Consider the following 14,793-nt stretch of genomic DNA (forward strand, 5'->3'; position numbering starts at 1 on the left):
ATTGCTATTAGATGTTCAGATAATTGAGGAGTAAAAGTCAATTTATACCACAGCTAGCTGTGCTACCCGACGTTGTCCGAGTGATAAAAAGTCTTTGGTCAGAAAATTGACTTGTATTTAGGATGTAAAAACATTTGCCATTCTAACTTTCAAACTACATATCATGAGGAAAGTGTTTTGTGTAATTGAAATAAATTAAAAGAGAACATAAAAACAACTGTAACGGTTTTCAAACTTTGTCAAACAACTTGTAAACTTCATATCATGAGGAAAATGTTCCGTGCAGGTCGAACAAATAAAAAAAATAAAACATCTATAAAAAGGTTTACATGTAAATGTGAATTAATTAGCAAGTAATAACTATATTAAGTCGGTTCTGCTACAATTACAATAAAATATGCTTCGGTAATGATACAATTAATACGAACTGAGAAAACAAAATAAAAATCCTGAATACGTTAAATTAATAATAACAATTATTGCATAGAAGTTTGTGTGTATAAAAACGGTTACTGTTCCACCAGAAGATGTTCATCAAAACTTTAACTATGATGATACGGAAACAATATAATTGTCCGTGCAAGAAGAATTGGCCTTGGCCACAGATATAGTAATCGAACCTTACAAAAAATATTTCTTAACAGGGACATTGTAACGCGTGGCCGCATCGGTAAAATAATCAGTGTGCGGTATAGCTGGAATGACAGATCCACATACACACATACTTTGAGACATATATACATAGATTACGTGCTTGCAAAACCTGCTTCACGCGTGATACAGTTTGAACACAATACTCACAGATAGACTTGACGAAACTTTTGTGTGCATACTAGCATGACAGACCGAATCAGTCATACGACACAAACATAAAGGTTTGGTTCAAAGTTGGTTCAGATTTGGTAAAGGTTCAGACAAACTTTTTTCTGTTAAACTGATATGAACAGTGATAGTGTCAGATCACTCAGATAGCACTTCCTATGTAAAGTTAAATCATATTTGTTAAGATAAAATGATTTTAAAAATTTTATGAATATTAACATGATGAGCTCTCATCATTTCCTATGTTTCTAGATTTCAAGTCCAACAAAACTCAAACAACCGTACAAAGAGCTTAAATGCAACTGTCACCCATAAAATGTATATACATACATGTATTCATGTACATGTATGCATGTACATGAGTACATACATGTATGTACTTGATGTATTCGACAAGTCGGTACTCATGTACATGTATCTCTGAATTACACACACAAAACCTCTGTGTCACTGGGTCTTATAGTTATACATATTGTAAAATACTGTCCATGCAGCTGTCTGCTATACCTACTGCCCTCACAGTGTAAACATGAGCTCCGATAGTGATTAGAATGACAATGATCGCTGCAGACAAAGGGGAAATAATTGCTAAGATTAAAGATTAACATATGCAAAATTTAAACGGATTTCATCAGAAAGTATTTTTCCATCATTAGTGAATGTTTTCGATGTTTGAAGTGATGTGACTGCCAGGATGTTTCAATATTAAAATCGACGAAACTTTACCGTCGTTAAAACGATCAAAAGGAAAATATGTGCCGAAATGATGTCACTAGCTGCTCGGCTGCCCATCTCTCTTGTTATTGATATCGGCTATAGCAAAGATGGACACCATAAACGCACATTCAGTTGATCTGAACATTTTTACCGCAATCATATTTTGTCCAATATATTCTTGAAACATCCTGGCTGTCAGATCGCCTTAAACATTCAAAACAATCGCAAATGATAGAAAAATATCGACACTTTCTGATCAAATCCACTAAGATTTTGTAAGTTCATCTTTAAGGAGCCATAAGAAAACATACCATGATATGAACACAAGTGCACTTCCTACGACACAGTAATATGCATGTCACTTGAGTGAACTATGCTTAAAAAAATATAATTTAAAAAAAAATTTGAATACAGTGGAGAAGACAATTTCTACCTACAACACCAATTATGCAGCTGTCATGCATAATTTATTCACATGCTCTGCACTATTATAGTGCAGAGCATATAAATAAACAAATGCCAGCTTGGTTATTATCTCTCCTGTTTGTACCTCAAGATCTTTCATATTAGGTTTTGGTGATTCTGGTGGGAAGTCTAGTCCTTCGGGATCATCATACGGGTCATCAAGTACAATTGTATGCAGAATCCTGTAACAAAGATGCAACCATAAAATGTGACCTTAAATGAACTGATAGTATATATAAGAGAAACTATGAATAGACATTGTTACCTTGGATTTGAGTAGCACACTAGTCTGGTAAGTGATATCATAGGACAGCATGTAAGCTTGCTTTGTTGTCGTGGTAATAAAATATGTTACTAGAAGACTTCGCTTTACTTTAAAGCAAGATGCCTTCTTATTATCAAACTATAAACCCCTAATACATTATGGGAACAGAAATGGTCTTCCTTTATGTGAATAGAACACTGTTCCAATTCGTGATGGAATAATTTCCTCTCTTTGTGGTTCGAAAACTGTGCGAGCGTATGAAAGAACAATAGCCCCTTGCCCTTAATTTGAATTAAATAAAACGTTACAATTAAAACTGAAATCAAATAACAGCAATAACAACTTCACACTGGCACATAGAACAATGCCTTTATCTTTGCCTGATAGAAAAGATGAATGGGTTATTGAAGGTCAAAAAGGTGCTAACTTTCATAACAAATACAGTCAAACATGGATAACTCGCCCTCGGATAGCTCGAATACTTGGTTAACTTAAACGGTTTTGTTTGGTCCGTTCCCACACAATGATAAATTGCTTCAGATAACTCGACCTCAACTTCGTTCACTCGAACAGTTTTTTGCCCAACGGCTACCGAGACGGTTGTTATCGCTTTAGAATATCACTTTATCCCAAGCCATAGAGATAAACCCCAACTTTTAGTAGTTCGTAGGCATCGTTATTACCATCATCGGCAAAATATTTTTGTCAACAATTTTTCTAAAGGTTTGGTGAAATTTGATTTTTACCAAACATCTGCTTAGCGATGGTCCTACGGAAGCTAGAAAAAGAAAAAGCAAGGTAACCTTCACATAAACTTTAAAAAAAATCGGCAAAATTGATCTTGGTTAAAACCGAATTAAAACACTCAAAAGACAAAGATGTCTTTTCTTCGGAGCATTTTAACAGCGATCAAGTTTTGCCAATTTTAATCTGAAAACGTCCTGGCAGCCATATCACATAAAACAACAAACAAATCTCAAGTGATAGAAAAATCTCTATACTTTCTGATAAAAAATTTTTAAACTTTACATTAGAAGCATTTAAATTGAAACAAGCCATTCATGCTTTTGCTTTATATTATAGTTTGTATAAGTGCATGTATCTACTAATAAATACATGGACTTATGACAGTGCTCTGATAACTTGAATGCTCTGATAACTCGAACACTTTCACTCGGTCCCGTGAAGTTTGAGTTATCCATGTTTGACTGCACTTCTTAGATATCTACAACTGGAGTAGTTAAAGTTTGGATGTAACAAGTAGGCAGTTATATTGTAATTTATTATGCATTTAGAGCTAACAAAAACATTGAAACTGCTGACTCTGACCTTGATGTTTTAAAGCGTCTCGTATTGCAGGTTCATGCCACATAAAGATGAGGAATGAGACCACATGATTAACTACTAGATACAAAACACAGAAACAGAAGCAACATTCGATTTCATTTCCACTATTTAGGCAGATTTTTCCGTCTGAGTCTTAGGTTACATCCAAGACACGTGTTTGCATCAATTTAAATTTTTTTCCAGCCCAACCATTTTGTGATTTCATGCCTGATGAATAAGCTTCAGGAAATCCACATTACATTAACAATTACACAACATCTCTTCTGACATGCTCATACTGCATGCAAGGGTGGTACAACATGTTAACTTTAATAACAACTTATTAGTAGAATAATTGCTAGAATGAAGAGGTTAGAGAAATACTTGACAAGTCGGTAGAACTTTTGCTATTATTTTGATAAGCAAGATGCTAGCTGCCTGACCCCAGTGCAACCTCTAACCATTCAGTTAGATATAGAGTAGCCATCTCTAAACTACAGTATGTGGAATAACTGTAAACAACCTCCACATTGAAATCACATGTTCACTACAGCAAAACTTCCTTCAGAAAACACTTACTATGTGGTTTCCAACTAGATTCATGACAATCTATGACTATTCATACAGCATTAGCAGTTTGACTCCACTATGAATCTCTAATTGTTCAGTTAATTCTGGAGATAGTTTTAGACTCTAGAGGCCATCATGGACTATAAAATTAGTTTAGCAGAAAAAAAATCCATAAATAAATATGGGAGCGGGTGCTGTATACGCCTTGTATATTTTTAGAGCACGAGTTGAATAATCTCTGTTCACTCACCTAACATTCTGATACGGCTTGTTCTCCTTATCACAGTAGAGTTCATTGAGTTTATCCAGCACCTCCTCGCCTTCACTGACTTCTCCGAAGACGGTGTGACCTTGCTGGTCAAGGTAGTCAAGGTCATCAGCAAGCGTAATGCAGAACTGGGAAAAAAAGATGGTGAAGAGACGTTGCAGTTGGCACAAGAATTGCTCTGACTTAAATTCAAAGTGACAGACTTTAAAATATTTTTATATCATTTGCCTCACAAAGTTCCACAAGTGGTAAATGTGTTCAAGGACAAGCCTAATCAATTGCGAGTCAATTCTAGAGTCTCATCTCGTGTTGCAGCCACCATAAGTCATAAGTTACATAGACGAGTCATTTGAATGAAGTCATCTTGTTAATGACTAGGCATATTTGAAACTCAACTTTATGTATTTTCATTTAGTACACCAGTGTCACTAGTTACTAGTAGCACTAGTATCATCACATGTAATAACTATGTACACAATTATTCCTAAATGTGCAAAAGGTGGTCGAGAGGTGCAGATGGTAGTGCGCTTGACCGGGAAGCTGAATATCAAAGGTTCAAATCCCGGACAATGCAGTTTTTTCCTAACACTCTTGGCATGGCTTTAGACAGACGGACACGGTTCTTATTATAGTAAAGATTTGTATTTTTTTTCATTTGATATTGTTGGTATTACACAATGATTTATATTGTCTGAAGGTCATAACTCTGAAGGTAATAAAGTTATAACTGCTGCTGAAGTGATCAGACTAGTGTTTCTTTTTTATGCAAGTTCTATGTTTGTTTTTGATGTTTTGCTATCTCCACTGTCCTTTGCTAGATTTTAAAAATAAAAAAATAAAAAATAAATAATATGTTCAACAAAATTTAACTACTTTGCTTACCTGAGACCCATGAATATTGTTTCCATCGTTTACCATGGATACAAGACCTTTTCTTGTGTGCTTTATTCGTGGCTTAGTTTCTGCTTCAAAATATGCAGCTTGCTCACCATAGAGGTACCTGAAGGTCATAGGGTCATATTCATGAAACTAACTACTTAGCTAGCTAAAGAACATAATGCTAACTGCAAAGCATCATTTTCTTCCATAGAAGAATGTTATAAAACTTTAGACTAGCTTAATATAAAGGAATTAATACAGGTGTAGACATGACTGAGAAAGTTAGGTATATTATACCCCCTGCCAATCGCTAGGGTCAATATTGTGTTGCTATAGCTTTAGTAAGCAAAATCAGCTAAGTTTATTGAAACTAATTTTTCTATCATTTTTTCTATCACACAGTCAAACTGGTACATGCCTAATTCTGGTACTTATGTATAGCGTGAAAACAATTATATTTTATAAAGCTACATAAAATTTGTATCTTAATTAATACAGTGACAATCAGTGAAAACAGGCTTTTATGGCTCCATTAAGGTGGAAAAACTTGAAACAGAGTAATCCTGGTGATGAGGAGATTGAGAGTTAGTCATAGAGAGAGCCATAGAGAGAACTCTAGAGATAACTATAAATATAACCATGGAGATAACTATAGAGATAGCCATAGAGATAACCATAGATATAACCATAGAGATAACCAAAGAGATAACCCTAAAAATAACCATAGAGATAACCATAGAGATAGGCCTATCTGGTAAAGCTTACCCTAACTGAAACTAAATGAGGTTTAAAATAATATAGTTAGTATATTATTTATTATTTGTATACTTTTTAGTGTTAACATTTAATTCTGCCTTTCACTTACAATACTGCCTTGGTATGAAGAACTTAGAATGTGCTACATTGGAAATTAGTGCAGTTTCAAAGTGATATCGGCTAAAATCTCATATTTATTAAATATTGGTACGCTGAGGCTTTGTTTGATTTATAGTGCAAAAATGCACAGAGACAATTTCCCATTTTAGCTACACTAGAAATATGGTTTACTTGAATATATGGACAGAAAGCAGTGAAAATACATATTCAGCAATATTTGAACACATCGTCACATAAATTTGGCTTTGACGTAAATCTAAATGGAAAATAGGTAATACTACATAAGAAATTGTAAAAATTCCTTGTAGAGGTCTGTCTACTCATGCTGATGTCTGATTCAATATAGCATCAATGTAGAAAGAAAAAATCTACACAAAATGTACATAGAATGTACATTTTGCATTTTCCATTACATGTACTTTGCTCGCATCTCACTGGTTGATTTTTTTGTTGCCTAATTTAATGTAGAAATAAACCAGCAATAATTATGTTCTCTTGACGGCAGATCTATTACACTGTAATTCATGAAGACAATATTTGACCAGTTAAAACAACCCTGGCCGAGTTATTTAAATGGTCAACATTCAACATGTGTCAGGGTCAGAAAAGCGTATTAAAAATAGTCATTCCAAATGAAATACAGTCATACCTCGGCACTTGAGCTTAACTTATGCCGGGACTAAGCTCATATGTCGATTCACCCGCATCTCAAATCAATTTTTTCTATACAAAATAAATTAATAAACTAAAACAGGATATTACAATGGAAAAACGTGTTTTTAATTGTTCTTATCTACCAACTGAACTCACAAAGTGACGAATACCTATTTAGTGGTTATTATTTACAACAAAAAGGTAGACTTTCATACGCAGTACTCTACAGAGTTCTTACCTTCGAAACAAACGGTAGCTGCTAATGGCGGGGTGGGAGAGACTTTGTGTCAACACATTCGGTATGCGACACTTTTGTGACACTACGTAACATAAACCTTAAAGCACATCAATTACATAAGTACTGTTTCAGCTAATTCGGGTTTTTCAATATCTTGGCTTTCAAATGAACCACTGTTTGACATGGTGAGACAGACATTGGTTGGTGTTTATAGGATTTCCCCAGAGCTCTACCGCAGAAATGTTCAATGATATAGGCTCGGAAATCATGACGTGACAATTTTCATGTTCGGTCTTGTGTACTCTTACTGCTTATTTTATCGCTTACCGCTTATATTTATCAACTACAATAATGACGCTAGTGGCAGGCGAAGGTAGGACAACAGAGAACCAATGAAGATGACAAAGGAACCAGTGTCGTTAGCTCTCCATGTGCAGATTATTTATATGATAAATAACTCAGATTCAAAGCACCATACTATATTTTCCCGATGATATTATGCACCAGCCCTCTCTTTTTGTTGTGATGTTGAGGGGCACGACTGAGGCTAATTAATTTCAAGCATTGCGTGATCTCGCCAGAGTGCAATTTACATAGAGTCCTAGGGCCACGCCACTGCAGGAGACAATTTAATCGATGTGATTTCATTACCTTTACTACCATGGGTGGGTAAAAACCAGGTATGTTATTAGTAGTCATTTCTGTTTTGTTTCATTTTGTTGTAGAAGTCAATTGGATTAAATCAATCGTTGGGGTTGACTCACTGCACTCTGGGATTGTTCAAAATAAAGAAGCCTACTGTAAATAACTTAATCTGCCTATAAGCTAGTATCATACCCAAAGTGATTAATTTAATTGTCCAATACACCTGTTTTCTATTTTCCATATAATTTACAGTAATACTTCAATTTAAGAGTGCTCCAAGTACGAGAAACTTGAAATATGAGCCAGGTTATAAGCCAGTTTTAGCACTAACATACGAGCCATGTTTGAAATACGAGCACGTGAGTCAGTGGCCATGTATGCCGGAGGTGTTTCATGAGAACAGTATCACTCAGTATTTTTCAGCTGCTCAGGTTATACTTTTGTACCGTGTTTTTTGTGCGCGATTTTCAGTGCAGAATTATGTGAATTAAAAGTACTGCGCGTAGACCGAAAGTTTGCCAGTGAAACAAAAGATAATGCAAAGAAAAGGCAAATGATAACAATTGATATTAAACGGAAAATTATTGAAAAATATGCGAAATGTGTATGCGTGATTGAGCTAGCTCAGCAATATGACAGAAATACATCCACATTTATCAAACAGAAGGATTATATTCAGGGTATTTAGTTTGCAAAAGGACTAGCCATAGTTTTTAAATGGCGCAGCGATCTTCACGACCGCTGATGAAAAGACCGCTTAGGCTTTGGATAAAAGACAAACAATTGGCCGGTGACAGCGTAACTGAAACGATGCTAAACGAAAACGCAGACGCTATCTATCTAACTATAAAAATAGACATTCGGACAAGCTGGCTAGTGGTCGTGCATTAAACCTTTGTGACGACACCAGTGTTCGTCCTAATCACAACATGTTGAAAGGGCAACAAAGGCAAACGTCCTTAGATAGGTTTCTCTTAAAACGGCCAGCTGGTTGTGAGAGCGAAACAAAGAAAAAATTAGCTAACCCGCGGGAAACTTAAAACTATGAACGCCGAAGAAATTTTAATTACGTTATGGGTCTATCCATAAATAAATTGATTTTTTGGCAAAATTTCAAAACAGTAATATTATTAAAATAATGCCTCACATATGAAATATACATACCAAACCCCAAAATAGAAAATAATTGTGGGGGTAGTGCTCCTCTATCATGTTTTAATAGTTTGCTAAAGTTAGTGTATATGCACAAAATACTTTATAGTCATAATGGCAAGATAGAGATGCTTGTACACGGTGTACATATTACTCTGAACAGAAATATCTAGTTGTAATGGATTTCACAATGGCTTTGCTGCCCGTTAATGCATAAATTGGTATTGCGTGCACTGATCTATTGGTGTGGGGCTCTTTATAAGTTGGCATGTTGTGAGTAACAATGGCGACAGGAAACATCAATAAGTTTCTACTACACTTGTATTATTAGTTCAAAATTAGTAGTAATTTGTTTTCAACGCTAACTTTATATGCTGTACCTTTAACTAATTTCAGTTTTGCTCAAAGTTGCACATATTTCCAAAATTTTCCTCATCGCTGTTACACTGTCACTATTGTTACACCCCTCATCTCATCTAACTATAGGATTAATTTGAGTGAATTTCACATTTAACAGTAATTTGTGGTGTTGTTGATGTTCTCATGTATGAGTTACTCATTATATTGTAAATTTAAGCCATTGTGGGAACTTAACAAGCTTCTTCTAGCAAGTTAGCAAATGGTTGCTACCTTACAAATGTATTACTAAGACTTGCGACTCCGATCCTGAGCATAGTTCAAAATTTAATCAAATCTACTCATGGAAGTATTTTGTAACAAGTGCTTGAAACAGAATATTGTTAGGTAGAAAGTCTGCTGGTCATTTCTGCTTTCAACATGGGTAAGACAACATCTGCAGAGCAGATGCGTAAATATCGTAAAAAATATGTCAATATTCAAAACAATAGACTCAATATATGACTGCCCTAGTCAAAATCAAAAGAGTAGAACAAAATAAAAAGCTCAACTTACAGAAGTTCATTTGGAGGAAATTCGAGAAAAAGCAAGAATTAGAGTTAAGCAATACAGAGATCGGGAAAAAACTTTTGAAAGTAAAATTACCAGGTATGTATATTCATTTTTTTTCTTCAAAAAACTTAATGCTTTACTACATCTGCGTACATCATGGATATTTTAAGTTAATGTTTCATGTATTTTGTAAAAAAAAAGTTATTAAAGTTTATATTCATTTTTTGTAGCAGCCAATTCCCAAGTTGGCAACCCACAATCTGAAGATAAAGCTGTAAAAAGATTGATCGAGCACTTCTAAACAGCCCAAACAAAGGTCGCCAGACCGTCCATAAACTGGTAATGACAGTTGGACTATTATTGTCAGAAGATGGCAATAGAGATGAGAAAAGATAAAACAAAGAAAGAGAAAAGTAAAAGTATGCCATTGGAAAGTTTTAACTTTTACATAGATTCTGATGACCATGCAATCAGTGACCCAGAAAGTGAGTGCAATTGCGAACCCATCAAACAACTAGCAAGCACATTGAAAGATGATTTTGTGCTAACATTGCTGCCTGGAAAAAAACTTCTAGGCATTATGTAGGAGTGGTAAACAGTGTAGATGCCCTCAAAGCTAAAGTGCAGTTATTTTTTTAAAGAGTGAAGCCAAAAAACACTTCAGTTGTTAATACAAAAATATAGCATGGGTAGAATTTCATCACATAGCCAAGTCACTGTCTTGTCCTACTCTTTCTCTAAAAAAGGTCAGTAATGTTTTACAGAAGATTTAGAGCATGCAAAATGTTCTAAAACATTTTGTTAGTACATTCTCACGATGACATGATCAATATTCATTTTTTCATCTCACGTTATTTAAGCTTAATCATGTTTGTCATGTATTATAACTATTATATTATTATATTTTATACTTTGAAACCAATAAAAAACATTTCAAGTTAATGCTTGTTTATATATATTGTAATCATTAGCTTTAATACCATTATTGATCTCATTACAGTGAACTTAAATACTTATAAGTTTACAGGATATAAGAAGCGTAACGATGGTGACAATCGAATGTAACAGCGGTGACATGTTTACAAGCAGGTAGTTCACAACTACCATCTAATATCTGGATAAATTTTAGTGGATATGTCAGCAAGCTTCTTTAAAATAAGACAAATAAGTTTTTATAATTGTGCTTCCCCACAAATCAGAGAGTTTTAAGGATAAACAACTAGCTCTTCAAAATGCATAGTTTTCTGATGTAACGCGAGTGACACACTAAAAAAATTCTCAGTAAAAATTAACGTTATTGTGACATATTATACATCATTCGAAAGAGCTTGTTGAGCTCTAAGAGAATATCTGATTTAAAATCATCTTAAATGCAATACCAATATTTTATAATTAAATCTCTGCTTTAATTGTAACAATGGTGATTATGGATAGACCCTTAAGTTAAAAATGAAAGTCTGCTTATAGGTTTGCTTCTAAGTTTGTCTTTTAAGACTGATAAAATCCAAATTTATCAAAGTCAATTGTTGTAAAGAATGATAACTTATCTCTCCCTCCCTGGCAAATGCTAGCGTTAGCTGCTATTGTATGTATTTAATTTTACATTTTAATTAATCACATTTCCTTGCATTATTTTTTATTTGCTTTTGTTACAATATCTTGTTTTGAGTGTTTTATTTGTATTTTTCTAGAGTATGGAAACCAATTAATATATATTTAATTGTTCTATATATAAATAAATTGCAGCAACATGCGAGTAAATTAACATACGAGCTCTCAGAACGCATTAAGCTCGTAAGTTGAAGTATGACTGTATTCGAATATAATATAAATATCGTAATTTTTATATTTTTGTCTTTTTGATATTTAATTACTAATTAGTTGTTAATCATTTCTGTATGGGACAGACAATGTCATCATATAAAATGATGTGATAATAACTACTGTAAATGTTGAAAATGAACGACAGGATGAAAAAAGCAAACTCTAACAATCACCCGAACTCTATCAACCCAGAACATGTGTTGTATTGGTTGGGTGTTAGCACGATCCCCAGGCATTGTTGATTATCTAGAATGCTAGCTTATTATTAGCGCTCTCTTGGTTTAAGGGCACCAATTGTCACAGAAAAGCGCAGCCTCAATGGCAGCGAAAGGGATAGATGACCTATGGCTAAATGATAATTATGACATCACATTGTGGGAACCACAAGCAAGTGTTTTTTTATTGCAGGACGTACTTTTGACACACTGTATTTCATAGTTCTATTATTCTTTGTGTATTGAATATAGGCTCATTCGAAAGCCAAGACTTTGATGTACTGAAATACGTGTTAAAATTATTTATGTAATTGATGTGCTTTAAATTAATTTAAATAAAATCAAAATAGCCTGGCTCTTCTTGCCTTCATTTTTAGCCAGCCATTTTAAAACTTTTCCAAGCTGATCTGACAAGAAAGAGCGAGTGACGCTGTTCTCTTGCATACTCAGGCACCTAGCGATCGCATCGAGAACAGTCTCATATGCTTGTATCTTAAATGTATCTTGTATCACAAGGCAAAAACTTGCTCAAAGTTTTTCCGTATATCAAATTTCTCATAAGTTAGGAGACTCGCGAGTCGAGATATGACTGTTCTGTAACTCAGGTAACATACATACATTTAGGTATAAAAATCACTCAATGCTGAACCAATACAAACATTTACAGCTACGAGTCACACTCGAGCTAAATGAAAGATTAAAGTGAACCTAAATTGAAGACATCTACAACGCTAACTCTAGCACCCTTGCAGGTCTTACTTGTATATAGAGACTCCGCCTCTTCCTGTTCCATCCGGGTCTCCACTCTGGGCAACGAGGTTCCTCTGTACCGTGTGGAAGAGACACATGTTAAAGTACTTCATCTTGCACAGCTTTAGAAAACTCAGACATGCTACAGCGTAAAGGAAATAATTAACCAATGAAAATAGCGCATCACACAGTAATTAGCTCTAGCCCATGCCAAATACTCAGTGAAGTTTATTCAGAACAATGCATTTTTAGTTTAGAATGGTTTTGAATTATCTTACAAGTTATGCAACATAAAAAACTGTATGGAAAATTGAACGTAAACCTAAGTGCAGCAAATATTCAATTCATTTTAGAACTCATATTCATAATATAATTCATGTAGCATTATCTGATTATTCTGTCTGAAAGACAAGATCATAAAGTAATTATATAGCATCAACTAGAATCTTCACTCAGTGTTGCAGAGGATGACATTAGTTGAGACTGATTAGACAAACTGTGAGGATAAAGTCAAATTCTGGCCGTGGAGATCAGTAAGTACAGAACCAAACATTTAATGCATGCATAAAATTTTTTGATCATAGTGATACATACCATGCCTAGCCATTTTGGTATTTCGGCAAAATGGCTAGGCATCAAAGTTTACAGCTGTTTCATGAATAATCATCTGTTATCAAGGACATTAAAACATAGACTAAATGTTTTATGCTTTCACTGAATTGTACTGAATTTCATAGGTATATTGTTGGCAAGAAAAACAGGAACAGACAGATCATCAGCCCGACCAAGAAGGAGCTAAAACCCAGAAAAGAAGTCTTGTTTTTAAACATTTCTAGTAGTACCTTACATGAAAAATCTCTAAAAACCTGTTAGTGCCGATAGACCACTCTTAGACACATCTAATCTGTGAAGCAAAAGCCTGATTGATTTCAGTAATTTTCTGAGTGATCTATGACTAAAAGAGGAATTGTGGGACTGAGAGTGAGTGTTCATCACCAGGTAGGTATAAGGTATAAAAACACTTGTGATTCAACATCTAAAAATGTAAGAGTTGAGCAACCAATTTGCCTAAGTATGTATTAGAATTAGGCAAATTTTTTACGTGATTTGTACTGACCACATAAAAAAGCTTGACCTTGTTTGTGAAGGTCGGCAGCCATCAAGGTATTCAACTAAAATTAAAGACATTAGCATAATCACTATGAAATGGTGCAGTTAGCATAAGATCCATTTTCATTAACCAAACCCTTCACTTTGAAAATTCTTTATGAATTTAAATTTAAGCAATAAAAACCTCTCCTCAAAACGCAGAGTCATGACATTGCTTTCGATATGAATGAATAAAATTTGGGCACCACAAACACATAAATGGAGGATGGTGAGTAATACCTCTCGGTCGATCTTCAGTGAGAAGATCAATAGTCAAATCTCCCAGACTAGTTTCCAAAATCACTGCCATAGAACATAAAGGTTTCTTGATGTCTTCAAAGTAAATATCAAGACGACTACAAATCTGAAAATAAGTAATTACCTCTTAGATCAACCAAAAACAAGAAGAAAGAAGACAAGTTCATAACATTTCTGCAGTCAATCGTTAACATTCTAACAAAAAGTTATTTATAATATATTATATATAATATAGTCCCCCTGGGTTACAGCGTGCCTGCTTTACGATTTTTTCGCCTATGCGGGACACGACGGTTTTTGTCCTATCATAACGGCATTTGTTTCGCCATACTACATCAACAAAAATGTCTCTCAAAATTCAAATTTGGCAGTCGGTGTGCTAAATACGCCGAAATAAATAAAGATGCCACTATGATATTCGCCAAAATCACTGCAAAACGCTTGAAAGCGATACGATGCTCACTCCTATCAGTCCAGCATTCTTCCTGTTTCGTAAATGCTTGATACTGCATGAGTGAAATAGAAATTAGTGAATAGTAAGCAAAAGTAAAAATTTATTGTGTATTTTAGCGCTTAATATAATATTTACTATGAATTTAATTCATTATACATATTCTATATATTTATTTCTCAAAGTATGTCGTATGTGTATTCTAGGTTTGATTGTCCGGCTATAGCAATTATTTTAGCATTGCGCCCACACATTACAAACACACGGCTAGAAAATTTCGATCTATGACGTTATCACATTTGATATATCATAACCACAAGCTAATTATTTTAGCAAAGCAACAACACGATACGAAGCTGC

General features: G+C 34.4%; 1 protein-coding gene across 1 annotated transcript in view; it reads right to left on the reverse strand.

Annotated features, from left to right (window-relative positions):
• The window catches only part of LOC137403725 (peptidyl-prolyl cis-trans isomerase sig-7-like), a 52,196-nt gene that overhangs the window by 15,404 nt on the left and 21,999 nt on the right, over positions 1 to 14,793 (reverse strand). Inside the window, exons 2-6 of the mRNA XM_068089740.1 lie at positions 13,965 to 14,088; positions 12,585 to 12,717; positions 5,316 to 5,433; positions 4,416 to 4,561; positions 2,090 to 2,186 (exon numbers count right to left, since the gene is read on the reverse strand). Of these exons, the coding sequence (XP_067945841.1) occupies positions 2,090 to 2,186; positions 4,416 to 4,561; positions 5,316 to 5,433; positions 12,585 to 12,717; positions 13,965 to 14,088 (618 nt within the window). The remainder of the gene's footprint in view (positions 1 to 2,089; positions 2,187 to 4,415; positions 4,562 to 5,315; positions 5,434 to 12,584; positions 12,718 to 13,964; positions 14,089 to 14,793) is intronic.

The sequence above is a fragment of the Watersipora subatra genome, chromosome 9 (genome assembly GCF_963576615.1).
Source record: "Watersipora subatra chromosome 9, tzWatSuba1.1, whole genome shotgun sequence".
NCBI classification, from domain to species: domain Eukaryota; kingdom Metazoa; phylum Bryozoa; class Gymnolaemata; order Cheilostomatida; family Watersiporidae; genus Watersipora; species Watersipora subatra.